This window comes from Hipposideros armiger, unplaced genomic scaffold, assembly GCF_001890085.2.
Source record: "Hipposideros armiger isolate ML-2016 unplaced genomic scaffold, ASM189008v1 scaffold_301, whole genome shotgun sequence".
Lineage (NCBI taxonomy): Eukaryota > Metazoa > Chordata > Mammalia > Chiroptera > Hipposideridae > Hipposideros > Hipposideros armiger.
The window spans coordinates 537,797-553,470 of NW_017731651.1; the positions used below are offsets into that span (position 1 = coordinate 537,797).

The following is a 15,674-nucleotide window of genomic DNA, read 5'->3' on the forward strand; positions in this document are numbered from 1 at the left end:
TATATATATATATATATATATATATATATATATATATACTAATATATTTATATATAGATCTAGAACTGGTTCTGTTTCTCTGGAGAACTCATACTACCTACTTATGCATGACCATCAACCAAAAGACACTGAGAAAGGAATTTATTTAAACAAACAAAAAATTCAGGAGTGTGGTTTATTTATTTTTAAAAAAGGAGAAAGGCAGCAGGGATAAAACTGTGGACATCTCAAGCCAATATATTTCACTGTTTTATGGTCTATCTCTCCTTCCAAAGGGTTTAGGCCCTTACCAGGGGTGAACTCTTGCCACCTATCTGGTGCCATGGCAGCGAAGCATTCACAGTTGAACTTAGCTTTCATTTTAGAGGGGGGAGTGTTGGGTTCAGGAGGGACCCAAAGCCCAAGGCTTGGAGCAGGCGGCCCTTCCATCAAATTCAGGCTCCATTGCTTGTTACCTTGTACAACTGAGTCTTTACCCAACTAAGTCTCATTTTCCTCCTCTGTGGTATGATAGTAATGTCTACCTTTCAAGAATGGCATGAGTTGTAAACGAGAGAATGTATGTGTATTAGTCACCCACTGCTGTTGTAACAAATTGCCACAAATTTAGTGGCTTAAAACAACACAAATGCATTATTTTACGGCTCTGGAGGTCAAAGTCTAAAATGGGTCAGCAGAGCTGTGTTCCTTCTGTAGGCTCTAGAGAATCCATTTCCTCACCTTTTCCAGCTTCTAGATGCTGCCTGTGTTGGTTCGCTCATGGCCCCGCATCACTCAGAATTCTGCTTCCATCGTCACAAGTCCTTCTCTGATTCTAATGTTCCCTTTTCCTTATAAGGACCTGATGATTACACTGGGCTCACCTGAATAATCCAGGATAACCTCTCCTTCTCAAGATCTGTAGAGACTGCATAGTCTCTTTTGCCACACAAGGTAACAAACATTCCCAGGTTCCAGGGATTGGGATGCCGACATCTTTGAGGGGCCGTTATTCAGCCCAGCATAACATGTGAAAGACCTGGGACAATAATTCCCAGCACAGAATAGACGCTTCACAAATAGCATTTATTTAGCAAGGAAAGCGGGGAATAGTACTAGAACAATTAACTAATGTGATACAGTGTTCACTGGTCCACTAACAATTGCCAAACGCTGAAACAGGCCTGGGTATTCAAAGATGAGTAGTTCACTGTCTAGGATGATGCAGACATTAACAACAAGAAGTGATAAATAATACCACTGGGATCATTACAAGAGGATCTGAGAGCCAGGAAGGGGTCACTCACTACACAGACCCAGCATGCCTTGCTGCTGGTACCAACCCTGCAGCTTGAATGCACTGTCCCAGGCTCTGCCCTCTCAAGGTTGGCTGGAATGTGTTTCCTGATGGGAGACCAAGATGACCCAACTGTCCTTGGACTATACAATAATCAAGCAGCTGAGGCACTTCTAAATACTGTCAGTTGTGTACTGGCACAGTTTTGTCAGCAAAGCTGATTCATTTATAACTAAGGTTAAAACCCAGTAAGATCGAGTTAGCCAATTCTGCCCATTTTCTTGAGAAGAATGAGATACTTCAGAAGTAAATACGGTGGCTCTTGAAGGGGGTCATAGAGAAGACATGCCCAGTCAGTGACTCTTAAGGACAGTGGTCCATAAAATGAGCATGCACCTGGTTAAGGTGAATGTGTTCAGAAAACAATAATAACTGACATTCACTGAGCATTTGCCACTCCCGGGTAACGCTCCATGCTCTTTATATCTATTGGGTTGCCGGAAAAGTCATCACATATTGTTCTATGTTTTTCATTGCAAAAATGCGTCATGACTTTTCCGACAACCCAATATTAGTTCAGTTAATCCTCAAAGTAAACCTATGAAATAAATACTATTATTATCCCCCTTTCTATTTTTATTGTGGTAAAATACACATGTTTTAACCATTTTAATTATTTTTAAATAATTAAAAATAATTGTGAACAGTTCAGTGGCAATCAGTACATTCACACTGTGTAACCATCACCACCAATCATCTCCAGAAGTTTTTATCTTTCCAAACTGAAATCCATACTCATTACACACTAACACCCCAGCCCCTCTTCTTCCAGTCCCTGGAAACCACCAATGGAATATTATACAGACTGAAAAAAGAAGCAACTCTTGTCACATGCCATAATGTGGGTGAACCTTGAGGACATTACCCTAAGGGAACTAAGCCAGTCACAAAAAGGCAAAAACTATACGAGTCCACTAATATGAGGTAACTAGAGTAGTCAAATTCAGAGAGACAGAGAGTAGAATGGTGGTTGTCAAAAGCTAGGGGTTGGGAGGCCGGCCGAGTGGCGCGATGGTTAAGAGCTGGCTTGGGACGCCAGAGGGTCCCGGTTCGGATCCCACATATGAGGGCCAGTGATACTGCCCTCCACAGCTAAGATGCTGAACAACAGCTCAACCTGGAGCTGGGCTGCTGTGAGTCGCTGGCGATGGCGTAGGCTGCAGCCCCTGTGGCAGTGGGTTGCCATGGGCTACCGTGTGTAGCCAGCAGCCAGCGTGAGCAGCCAGCGTGAGCAGCCAGCGTGAGCGGCCGTCCAGAAGCTGGCGACTGATCTGCCTCGCCCGGGAAGAGCGCAATGATGGCACCAACTTGGGCCAGTGAAGCAACGTCCTCCACAACTAGACTGAAGAACAAAACGACAGCAACTTGTCTGTTCCCCTTCCCCCAATTCCCCAGCACTGTTCCCATCCCTCCAATTCCTCAATAAAAAAATCTAAAAAAAAAAGCTAGGGGTTGGGGATTGGGAAGATGTTGTTTAATGGGTGTAGAGTTTCAGTTTTGCAAGATGAAAAAGTTCCAGGGATCTGTTTCGTAACACTTTGCGCATAGTTAACATACTGAACTGTACACTTAAGAATGGTTGAGATAACTAAAAACGGATCAAAGACATAAATGTAAAATGTAAAACTATAAAACTCACAGAGGATATCATAGGAGGATGTCTAAATGACCTTGGGTTTCAGTGATGATTTTTTTTGATAGGCATGATCCCTGAAAGAATTTATAAGCTGCACTTCATTAAAATTAAAATGTTCAGCTCTGTGAAAGACAATATCAAGAGAATGAAAAGACAATCCACAGACTGGGAGAAAATATTTGCAAAAGACATCTGATAAAGGACTGTTATCCAAAACACACAAAGAATCCTTAAAACTCAATAAGAAAACAACCTGATTAAAAAATAGGCCAAGGTCTTTAATAGACATCTCACCAAAGAAGATACACAGCTGGCAAATAAGCATATGAAAAGATCTACATCAGATGTCATCAGGGAAATGAAAATTAAAACAAGATACCACTGCACACTTAGTATTGTAAAATGGCTAAAATCCAGAACCCTGACAGCACCAAATGCTGGTGAGGATGTGGAGCAACAGGAACCCCCACTCACTGCTGGTGGGAATGCAGACTGGTGCAGCCACTTTGGAACACAGTTGGACAGTTTCTTACAAATAGACATACTCTTACCACGTGATCCAGCAATTTCACTCCTTGCTTATTTACCCAAAAGAGCTGAAAACTCATATCCACACAGACACCAGCACACACATATTTATATCAGCTTCATTTGTAATTGCCACAACTTGGTAGCTCCCAAGAGGCCCATTGGTAGGTGAAATAAACCGTGGTACATCCAACCAATGAAATATTACATTCAGTGATTTTAAAAAATAAGCTATGAAGCCATAAAAAGACATGGAGGAAGTTTAAGCCATCTGAAAAAGGGTACATATGAACTGGTTCCAACTATATGACTTCTGGAAAAGGCAAAACTATGGAGACAGTAAAAGGATCAGTGGTTGCCAGAGATTAGGGGGGGACAAAGGGATGAATGGGGTAGCGTGCGCTTGCGTGGGCAGAGGGCCTCCCCCACCTGGGTGGTTGGTGGTGTCCCCGCCCAGTCTCCGAGGGCCCCCCAGCCAGGCTGTGGCAGTGATGGCTCAGCTCCATTGGCTCCGGGGTATGAGGCCCCACCGCCTGCTGTTGAACGAGAGTCTAGTTTTTCCACCTCTGCTCAGTTTTATATTTATTTCTGGGCTATGAAGGTGGTTATCATGTTTTGAGTGGGGCTATAGCTTTCCCAGCTTAAGAAATTTTTAAATCTATTTGATTTGCTTGGAACAGGTTGGAAAGAGCTTCTTACAAAACCATTTAAGCCAGTAAATACTGCTTGTCAAGTGATTTTTAAAGGCATGTTTGTAAGTACATCCAACACTTGCAATTATGATGCCGCACCCCTGGTATGATTATAAAATCTGTGTTAAGTTTCTCTGCCTGCTCCCATTTCTTTTGTTTTGTAAAGATTTTTCTTTTTTATTGGGGAATTGGGGGAAGATGGACAGACAAGTTGCTATCCTTTTGTTCCTCAGTCCAGTTGTGGAGGACGCTGCTTCACTGGCCTAAGTTGGCACCATCACTGTGCTCTTTCTGGGTGAGGCAGATCAGTCGCCGGCCTCTGGATGGCCGCTCACGGTGGCTGCTGGCTACACACGGTAGCCCATGGCAATCCACCTGCCGTCGCCGGCGACTCACGGCAGCCCAGCTCCAGGTCGAGCTGTTTTTCAGCATCTTAGCTGTAGAGGGCAGCGTCACTGGCCCTCACATGCGGGATCTGAACCGGGGCCCTCTGGCATCCCAAGCCAGCTCTCAACCAACGCGCCACTCGGCCGGCCCTGCACCCATTTTTTTTTTTTTTAACAATTTTGTCTGGTGAGTGCTTAAGCATCCCAAACTACCACTGATTGAGGTTGTTTCCAGGTTTCCAATCAGTATTTTGATCTTACTATGAGGATAATATGAATAATATGAGGATGTGGGAATTTGGGGGGTGGGTGATGCAACTGTTCTCTATCTTGATTGTGGTGGTGGTTATACAACTGTATACATTTGTTGAAACTCGAAGAACTGTACACTAAAAAGGTTTACTTTGTGTATATGAAGCCTGATTTTGTTAATGGGAAAATTATTTGGTAAATGCAGCTTTCTCTGAATTACAGTTTTGACCCACTTATGAAATTCATCTCTGTGAGTGCCCCGCAATTAATCCATGTAGTCTCTGGGACAAACAAAGCAGACTTCACTGGAGATTAGGAAGAAGAGATTTACATTCCAAATCCTCAACTAGAGAATTTCTGTGGCCGCTTTCCTCTTCCCTGATCCTTCTCGGTCCCCTAGAAAGCCTACACTCACCCCAAATGCCTCTCCCTGGATGACAAGGAACCGTTCAGATCTCTTCGTGCCCTCAAATCACAAACCAGGTGTGATTGCAAGAGCTGGATGTAGTTACAAACATGCCTTTAAAAATCCCTTTACAAGTAGTTGTTTATTGTTTTAAGGGTGTTGAAAGTAAGCACCTCACTGTGCTCAGAACAGCTGTCCCTTTGAGCTCTGTTCACTGGCTTGGAGGCCCAGGGTACCAGTGAGCAATCTCGAGGCAGCTTTATCCTTCTGTGACATAGAACTTAGTATGTCAAAAAGAAACAACAAAAATGTGACCTTGCATCCCTCCTTTATCTTCAGCTTCTTTCTACTAGAAAGATCCTTAAGTATTTAAATATGCTCAAATCTGTTCCATCTTTAAAAAAAAATCCTCCCTCACGCCTCCGCACCCCCCTACCCCCCAGATACCATCTTGTCTCTTTCTCCTCCTTTGCAGCATTTTCCAGGAATGCTGCCCCTACTCGCCCTGGAGGCACGCTAGTCTGGCCCCATCCCCCAATCTTCCAAACAGGCGGTGGCTCCACTCAGTGCTTTTCATGTTGATGAGAGCAGCCAATGCACTGCAGTCATTTAAATGGATCTTGAAACAACATTTGGCATTGGCACTCTAGAAAACGGCTCTTCTCTTGGCGGCCCAACTCGCCGCCTCCTCTCTGGCGCTTCCTTTCCATCCGCCGTTTAGCTTCTCTGTCCAAATTGTCAGAGCGTGGTTCTCTGGTTTTCTTCCTAGACCTACCTTCCTTCTCTTTCACTCTCTCTCTCTAGACCATATCCTCCACCCCATGGCTTGCTTCAGCTACCATCTGTTTACTGATTAAGACCAAATTCTGTACCTGAAACCCAGTTCTTTCCTTTGAGTTCCAGACACATCTATCCAATGACCTGGTCTGACTTGTGCCTGGTTACATGACAAGCCCTCAACCACGAGACCGGCTGTGCCTCGGGAAATGGAACCATCACCCAGTAGCCACCTAGGAGTAATCTTTTCACGTTTGGGTGACATATCCCATTATGCATTCGGCCTGATTTTACTTCCTGTGTATTTCTCAATTTTTCCCCATCTCCACAACCACACACTTAAAGCCACTATCATCTCTTCCTCCTAACTGGTCATCCCACATCCATTCTTGTCCTTCTCAAGTTCATTCTTTACGTTCCAAAGAGTGGTCTTTGAATAAAGCAAATCTACGCCTGTTGGTCCTGTTTTCCTTCAATGGTTTCCCCAAACTCATGAAATAGACCATAATCACTGGCATGGCGTCTGAGGCCGTACCTAATCTGTTTGCTGTCTGCCTGTCCAATTTCTCCCCAACTCTCTAAAAGTCTCATCCCTGACCGTCTTGCAGTTATTTGCACGTTGTCCTTTTTCACCTTAAGAGCAGGTGCTGCTCTCTATGCTTAGAATGTTTTTCTCCACCCTTTTCCCCTAGCAGCTGTTTCTCAGCTTTCAGGGCTGCGTTTAAGGATCCGTCCTCTGCTCCCTCACATTCAAGTCCCCGTGTAATCGGCTCTCAAAGTTTTCCTTACACTTATCGTTAAGACTGTGTGAAATTTTTGGCTGTTTACTTTCCCTGCTAGATGGAAAGTTCCACATCTGTTTTGTTGAGTCATAGATGACATTTGACTTTCCTTTTGGTGATGCAGCACTTGAATTTTCTATTCGGGAAGAGTCAACCTCTTTATGAATCCTGGTGGAAGGGGCAGGAAGGTGAAAGACCAACCCCGGCTCCTCACTCCCCGACCGCTCCTGCAGGCAGGACGTGAGCCATCCCCCAACTGGCACATCCTTCGAGGAGTTTGCTCAATAACTGGTGACACAGGAGGAAAAGGTTGGCAAACTCACTTCTCCCCTTCGGGCGGAAGTGGTGGCGGTGGCGGTGGCTCCGAGGGTGAGCTCCTGGGACAGGGGCAGTGTTGGTGCTGGCAGCAGCAGTGGCTGCCAACTAAGGTCCTGGGAGTAGAACTGAACAATGTAGTGCCCCATGTTCAGCAGTTTCCATCAGTTCTGTGGAGCGGCTCTCCAGCCTCTCAATGATTCTGTCACTAGTAATCGACTTTTTAATACTAGTTGCAGCTGAATACTACAACAGCTATAAATCTGGTGTCTCGGGGGGCGGGGGGTCCCTGGCACGTAGCACGTACACAATGAAGGTTTACTGGTTAAAAGAATGCATAGAACAAAACGGTCACATGTGCCTTTGTGGACTGAAGATCGCTTCTTTTTACTCAAGAGTAATTTTTAAAACTCACATCCACCTGACATTTAAATTGCAATCATAAACGTTAAACCAAAGTTTGGAAAAAGCTTCATTCATTGATATTGGAAATTCCTTTAAGATTCTGTTCACTTCTCCCACTAGGAAAAAAAAGTCGCATCCACCAGAAAACAAAATGTTGACCCAGCCACCGGGAAGTGTGTGTTACGTGAAGGACAGTTCACTTGGAGGTAAGGCCATCTAGCTATGGACCAAAACCCAAAGGATTTAGTTCAGAGAAACAACACGGGCACAGACCTGGTTCATTTATTGAACCTAGACTTTTCTCTTCTGGAAAACCAAAAGAGCAACTACCTCAAATGGATTGTTGTGATGATTAAAGAATGTGAGAGCTCAAAAGTCAATGTCTGACCTGTGCTAAGAGCTCTCTGAATGTTTCCACATTCCCTCCTCCCGCCCCTGCTTCTCACCTTTCACCCAAATGAGTGATTTATTAAATATGACTAACACGGCCACGTTTAAGAAACCAGTGATACTGTTTTCTTCATGCTTCCCTCACCCTGAATTATATCCCCCCCCTCCCCCCCAAATGTGGATTCTTTGACAGGAACAATACAGGATTTATAAAAGCACAGGTGATATGAAAATTAACTTTCAGAAATGGCTGAAATGTGTATGGATTTTCTTTTTCAGGTTTATTCATGATGCTGAACTTAGTGATGCCCAAATGGATAGCTTGAAGTTTAAAACCTATCTTTACACAAGGATTAGTAGCAGTGTTGCCGAATAGAACTATATGCCAGGCTGACAACATGACCTGGTGTTTGATACGATTCTGTTATTTCCCAGATCTACCATTAGGAGAGTTGACAAGTATTTTCAAGAATATTAACTATTGCGTAAGTCTAATGTTTTGGTTAGCTGTGAATTTCAGGATATAAACTGACACTTCAGAATTATTTCAGAAAAACTAAGACACCTCAGATGCTTTGTTTCCTATTGTAAATTGTTTAGTGAACTTTAAATGGTTCCAAACATCCGTCTAGCCCAGTGGTTCTCAACCTGTGGGTCGCGACCCCTTTGGGGGTTGAACGATCCTTTGACAGGGGTCGCCGGGTACTCGTATGTGGGCGTATCTGCATGTGGGCCTGGAGACGGATAAAGGAGCGGTGTCTCGGTTCCTAAGACCATCAAAAATATGTGTTTCCCGATGGTCTTAGGCGACCCCTGTGAAAGGTTGAGAACCGCTGCTCTAGCCCTTTCCAAAGTTAATCTCCCCTCTTGAGTCCTTAATACATCCCTCGTACTCCCTCCAAGATCTTATTCCATTATTTATCTGCTCCCTTGTAACTTTAGTATTTCCTTTGCACTCTCCTGAGCCCATAAACTGACTCCTGACTCTATATCCCAACCTAAGCCAACAACCCTACCATTCTGTCTTTTCAAAATCCTCCCCCTCATTTCCTTCATCTCCAAATTTACTGAGAAAAGCCAACACTTTCTTACTTGCTGTTTATTCATTGACCCAATACAATTGTATCCGGGACCCATCTTGTGCTCCTACGGAACCTCTTGCAAAGATCTGCAGTGATTCCACTGTCAAGTTCACAAGCTTCCCATTAGTCCACCCTCCTTTACCACTCAGTTTGACAGGACTGGTTATGTCCCCTTTTGGGAGTTCTCCTACCATACTACTTACATCACTGAGCTTTTTGAGCTTCTCTTCTGCTCAATCTTCAAATATTAGACTTCACTGCTACTTAAACTCCTTTCTCTGTGGTCAAATCTTTAAATACTATAATATAAATACATATGCATGTGCGTCTGTTTCATCATCTCCACTCCAGAACTTTCTCCTGAGTTCTAGTTCTAGACGAGAAGTGGTTATGTTCAAACCAGGTTCAACGTATTCACAATGGAAATCATCTTTCTCTCCCCCTACCATGCCATGCCTCCTTCAGTCCTCACGTTCTTAGTTAATGGCATCAATAAATACTCAGTCCCCGCCCCACTCTGAAAAAACAAGCACACACAAGCCTTCCTCCTCCCTAAATCACCTTCCCACATGTTCAGCTTGGTGGCTCATATACCTATCTACCCTGGCCCACCTTTCTCACCCCTAGGGTGACAGCCAAGGACAAGCCCCTCTTGGTTACCAAGAGAACGGACTCATCTCCTTGCCTCTGGTACTTTGCTTCACTCTTTCATAACTGTCTAAAACTTAACTCTTCAACCTTGTCCCTGCTTTAAATAAGCCCCTCAAAGGTATTGCACTGACCAACACAATTCAATTCAACCCCCAGACGGCCATATACATTTCAGTTTGGTTCAACACTAAATTACATTTTCAGTTTCCTCTCTGCCACGTTTTCCAGCCACACTGAACTTCACGTTATTTCTGAAATGTATTTTCACACGTCAGTTCCTGTCATTCCCTTACAGACATGGTCTTCATTCCCTTTTGCACTCGAACACTTACTCGTCTTTCAGTATGTCACCTCTTCTGTGGATGATGTCCTGACGCTACCTGGGAGAACAAATGCACTGAATGCCACGGCCCCATTGTACTCCATACGCACTTCTCCAATAATTATATTGTGTCTCCTCAAGAGTAGGAAATTCAGGCATGTAGGAGGATCATTTACTCCTATATAGCGCCTGGCACTCCATCAGGTACTCTACTATGTGAGGAATTCAGTGATGAAAAATTTGTGTGGACAGGTGAGGCCTACTCTTCTCTAAATTCCCAGGCAACACACGTGACATAAAATGATATACTGACAGAAGAAGTTTTGTGAGAGCTTTAATGGCACAAAATGTTTATAGCTACAAGTTATACATGTATTGTAAACTGTATATAATGATACAAAGTGCTAACTAAATAGATGAAGAATGCATAATCACTTTGGCTCAGTTAATTCCAATAATTTCAACAACTGGTTCACTTAAAAATTCATCTGCCTGGCTAAGTCTTCAATTTTGCTTTTTAGAATAGTAAATATTTTTTACTGCAATCAAAGTAACTTGCTGCACTTTTCCAACGTGCAAGTTTGTGCAGTTTTGCTCTTGATTCTATTTACAAATATTTTAAGCCAGTTTTCATCAAACACAAGAAAAATGAAACCTGCCTTGTCATCCCCAAATTGTAAACAGGTGTAAAGCTTTTTAAACATTAATCTTAAAATGTCAACTGTTAATTGTTGAACACTCCTTTCCAATCACATAATCTGTTTCCGTTCAACACAAATCTGATTAGGAGCATAAACATTTATCCCATATGTTAGGACTATTGATAAATACTGCATGATTTCATCTTATGAGAAGTTCTACTATGATCATGTAATAGTCCAAAATTTCACAGATACTTTAAGAAAAAGAACAGAACCAAATTTATTTTCAAAGTTGAAAAAATACCATAAATATACCCAAGTTCAATCACACTACTGATAGAGCTGCTGTATTTCAAAAGAGGGCAATGTATTGCCTGTAAAAAGTTGCTCTTATTTTAAGAATAACTTTACTTTTCCTTCCCATGATACCAATCGTAATAGAAAGTGTATACTATAGCAGTTTAGTTATTTAGTTCTCTTAATTTTACCAGCCTTTCCAATTTTATTCAGGCTTTTCAAAATCAGTGGGCCATCAGATTTACTCTCCTCCCAAAGAAATCCCAATATGAACACTTGAAATAAATAGGTTATGGAAGGTAAATCAAGTGTTACCAGGTTTAAGAATGAGATAGAAACAAGGTATACTATAAAGATGCCCAAATTATTTAACATCAAATGCTACAAAGAAAGACAAAGTAAAATAATTCAGAAAACTATTTTGGGTGATCATCTTTTTCTTAAAGATAGCCAGCTATAGTCTTGAGAAAACATAGAATCAATTTTTTGTTTAATCTGTATGTTATTTTCCATTATAACACAACAATTTTACAAAATTTGATGTGTAAGAGAAAAGAGTTTCTGCAAACTGGCAAACCTGGTTGTCATAGTGTTTTTATTCAAGTCAACCTGATATACTTTATTTAATGAGTAGATTGTTAGTTTAAAATTAGCAATGGTTTCTAAGTGTTCAACAGTAATGTCTATATCATAAACAGTATTTATAGTATATAAAACATATAATAGTATCCTTCAGAGTCATGCTATGTGTTCTGAGATCCAATAAATCTAATTGAAATAATTGGTAATCCTGATGCTTTCTGACAATTTGGTCCTAAAGCTTCACATTTTAGAAACAAACAAACAAAAAGTATATCATTGAAGGGAGCTGCTGAGGGTTCTGGAGTTTAACATAACTGGAGAGATGGCTACAGAAGAAAATGACCAGTGCCTGCAGAATCATAGGAATCGCCTTGGGAAGATTGTACAGTAAACGTTAAAAAGGGAGAAATCAGGAGAAAACAAATGGCATCTTTACAGAACTTTGTCAACTGTTCCCACAAACCAAGTCTGTTTTTCAAAGCTGCACAAGTGCTTGGAATAACTCTGAAACAATTATTTTCAGAGTTTAAATGTTTCAGAGTATACGTGATGCTTCCTAACACAAGAAGCCTGCATTTATACCATAAACTGGACCTCATTCCAAAATCTATTAGGAAAAAAAAAAAAAAGGAGAAAGAAATTCTAAAAACATTTAAAGAAAGTCATGAAAAATTCACGTGCAGCTAATAAACATAAAAATACCAAACACACACACAAAAATCCCAAAAGCAATTTCATATATTTCTAGGCCTGAGACGTTCCTTATCAGAAATAAAGATTCTACACCATAGAAAAGACAGCATTACAACATACTAGTATTAAAATCTGCTGATGTATTTTAGTTCTTATTCTATTTTATACCTATCATTTATATAGCCTGCCTCCTACAAATTAAAAGGCGCTATTAGGAGGCTTAGACAAAAAGTGGCTCCAAAGCTGGTTTAAATAATTTTTTATTGCCCAGGATATTTTTTTTTTCTTGTGGCTTGTGTTTTTTTTCTTTTCTTTTTTAATAACTATAAATTCAAGCTTAAGGAAGCTTGCCTTTGTCTTGAGAAACAAAACAAAACAATGAAGCTTGTATATCATTTGCTAAATTGATCTTGTTTTAAGAGAGAGATGGGAGTTATCTTGCAAGAGTAAAATTTATACCATGAATGATGCAGGTCTACGTCTGGTGGTACTAAAAGGAGACAATAGCATCGTTGACAAAATTATCATCTGCTGGTGGCATTTGCGGAAAAGAAGCCCTTGCAAATTTCTAAACAACAGTAAACTCTGTTAGGAAATCCTAAAGTGTCTTACAGGCCAGAAAGGGAATGAGGTTAGTAAAATGCCTCAACAGAGTTTGAATAAAATACTGGATTTAAGAGTTACTGGAGCTTGGATATGTAAAAATAGGGTTGTAAGTTGGGTCATGCTTACAATGGTCTCAAGTTCAAATAAACTACTGTGACAATACACCACTTCACAGGTCACACGCCTTCCCAGGGGCTTTCTTTCCTTCAGTAGGTGCTGGCAGAAGGTGTGCTCAGTCGTTTTCCAATATAGATGCTGAAAGGAAACAGAGTGGACCATGTTTTATCTGTTCAATAGTCCTACACCAGCTTGTCCACAGGCTGAACTGTACTTAAAAGCTAGATTTTTCAGTCCTTGTACAAGGCTCTTAAGTTATATGTACAGAGTTCTCTAAGCCTCAAAATATCACCGACTTACTTAAAACTAGTCACCAGCCAGCCAAACGGGTTTAATATGATTATGTTTACTCCTTAGGCAGGGCTGGACAGCACAGGGGCAGTGATCACACAACGAAAGCCAGAGGGTACAGAGACCTCCACAGAGCAAAGCAGAGCCGACCTCCTTTGAGAGATTCCTTTGTGGCAGACAAAAAATTCTGGTTTTGTAGATTGATACTTCAGATAAAAAATATGGCAATGTGCCAAGTTACCAAGTTGCCAGTGCTTTCAAGAAGGCTCTTACTAACAGTTTAACTCTTAAGGATTAAGAGCCTAATATTACTTTTCCGTGCCAAGCACATAATTTTCTCTTTAAATAATATAAGCAGAAGGGAAGTTAAAGAAAATATATAATTAGCCCGACCCTTCAGTGTAATATTGGGCTGTCGGAAAAGTCATGACGTATTTTTTTTGTTTTTTGTTGCAAAAATGTGTCATGACTTTTCTGACAAGCCAATAAAACCAAGCAACTTTTTAAAATCCTTTTTTCTATATTCATCTATAACAACAGTTACTTAAACCAGTAAGAGAAACAGCCTGAAGGTTCATGAAAGGAAGAATACTGCAAGGTCCGAAAACCAACCTCAGAAGACTGAGGTTGAATGAACTACTGTGCACTTGGTACTACAGGGAATTTAAACTCCGACCCCTGCGCCCACCCCAACCACATACGACCTTCATGCACTCCCTTCCTCCACAAACACCTTCCACTCTGAGGTTTGGGATCCCTGTCCTCACTATCACAAAAGCAAATCAGCACCCAAAAAGACAAAAGGGGTGGGTGGACAAGTCACACATAAGTATGTTCCACATTCGTGACTGTGAACATCTCTCCCATATACTGAGTTCCTCACAGGGAAGATAAGGGATGATGTATCTTTTGTATATTACATACAGAAAATGAATGACTCATCGGACACGCTTAAAGAGAAGAACAGATATGTCTTCAAAAAAAATTAACAGCTAGTGTTTAACTCCTCAAGTCTTTCAAAAATATATTTAATTGTTCAAATCAAGAAAAAACTTTAAAAGATGTCTGAAAAATTAATGAATTACAGGTAGTGGGACCGATTTTAGAACAATAAATAAAAATACTACAGGGCCGGCCGAGTGGCTCAGTTGGTTAAGAGCTTGCTCAAGAGTTTGAGCTCTGAGCAACAGCGGTTCGAGTCCAGCCCGAGCTGAGCAGTCGCTGAGCTGCCAACAGGTAGCAGGATGGCTCAGCTAAAAAAAAAACAAAAAAACCAAAAAATACTACAAAGGAAAAAAAAAAGTATCCCCAACCAGTCTACCAGTTTCACTCAATGACTATTCAATAAAATGGTGCATTTTCCTATCTGGGAAAAAAATGTTCACATCAGCTCCAAATTTACACATTAAAGATTAGTTTACTTTCAGAATTTAGATAATCTTGCATCATTTAGAAGGAACAACAACAAAACCCAAAAAGAAAAATCAACCATAGAAGAGTCCACTTAAAAATAATCATTTAGGGGATTAATATGAACAACTTACTCAAATAAGAAAAAAAATTCTATTATTAAATATGCTTAGCAGTATACCAGTGGTGCATCAACTTGAATAATTCTCTTAAACTCACCCTATTTGCACTGAAAACATTAAAAGCAAAACAATACGAACTGTTTTCACGTGTATTTCTTATATATGAAAATAAAAAGTATAAAATGAATGAAAAAAACCTGTAGGAGTTGACCAGTACTTACCCTAGCCCCAAAGCCAAAACGTGAGAAAGGAAGAGAGATGGAATGAACACCTTAAGAAATTCTGCAGAGAAAATACCCCCTTTCTTCATGGCTCCACTTTTCCTCATGCTTAAAGAAACGGAACGTTTAGGGTGCCTGAAGTGGAACTCCCTGGTGAAAGAAATTCAGAAGGAGGTGTCAGAAAGGCATTTGCTGAAAGTATCTTGGAAATTAGCAGGTCCATTGCATACACATCCACTGTGTCCGCCGAAAAGAAACACGCGAGAACTTACTTAGGTGGAATGTTTTCAGGCCTACTGGACCAGTCAGACACCCAGTCTACACTTTTCTTCAAAGCATCAATTTCTTTCTCTCCTTCTACAACTTCTTCTTCTGACTGTAAAGAAGAATTCAAACTTTAAAAAAAAGAGTAGCTCTTCCTACTACAAAAGATAAATCTACACAGAAAATATACCAAAATCATAGGCTGTACATCGTAATTTTTATGTAAGAAACACTTCATTTTTCTAAAAAGACTGACAAGATAATCTAAGATCAGGGTATCTAAAATCTTAAAAAGAACTTGTTTCACTGTTGTGATATTTAAGCATAGGATATGAACCTGAAACTTCAGTTATACTTATTAAAAAAAAAGTAAACCTGGGCCGGCCGAATGGCTCAGTTGGTTAAGAGCTCGCTCAAGAGTTTGAGCTCTGAGCAACAGCGGTTCGAGGCCAGCCCGAGCTGAGCAGCCG

The 15,674-nt window shown here is 41.0% G+C and overlaps 1 protein-coding gene across 2 annotated transcripts in view; it reads right to left on the minus strand.

The window, feature by feature from the left end:
• Window positions 1-10,278: 10,278 nt before the first annotated feature.
• Window positions 10,279-15,674, minus strand: part of BNIP3L (BCL2 interacting protein 3 like) — a 22,477-nt gene continuing 17,081 nt past the window's right edge. Inside the window, exons 4-6 of one of the 2 annotated variants that reach the window (XM_019659570.1) lie at window positions 15,213-15,316; window positions 14,941-15,090; window positions 10,279-13,034 (exon numbers count right to left, since the gene is read on the minus strand). In XM_019659570.1, coding sequence (XP_019515115.1) covers window positions 12,986-13,034; window positions 14,941-15,090; window positions 15,213-15,316 — 303 coding nt within the window. In that variant the 3' untranslated portion in view covers window positions 10,279-12,985. The remainder of the gene's footprint in view (window positions 13,035-14,940; window positions 15,091-15,212; window positions 15,317-15,674) is intronic. The other variant, XM_019659569.1, reaches the window with a different exon arrangement.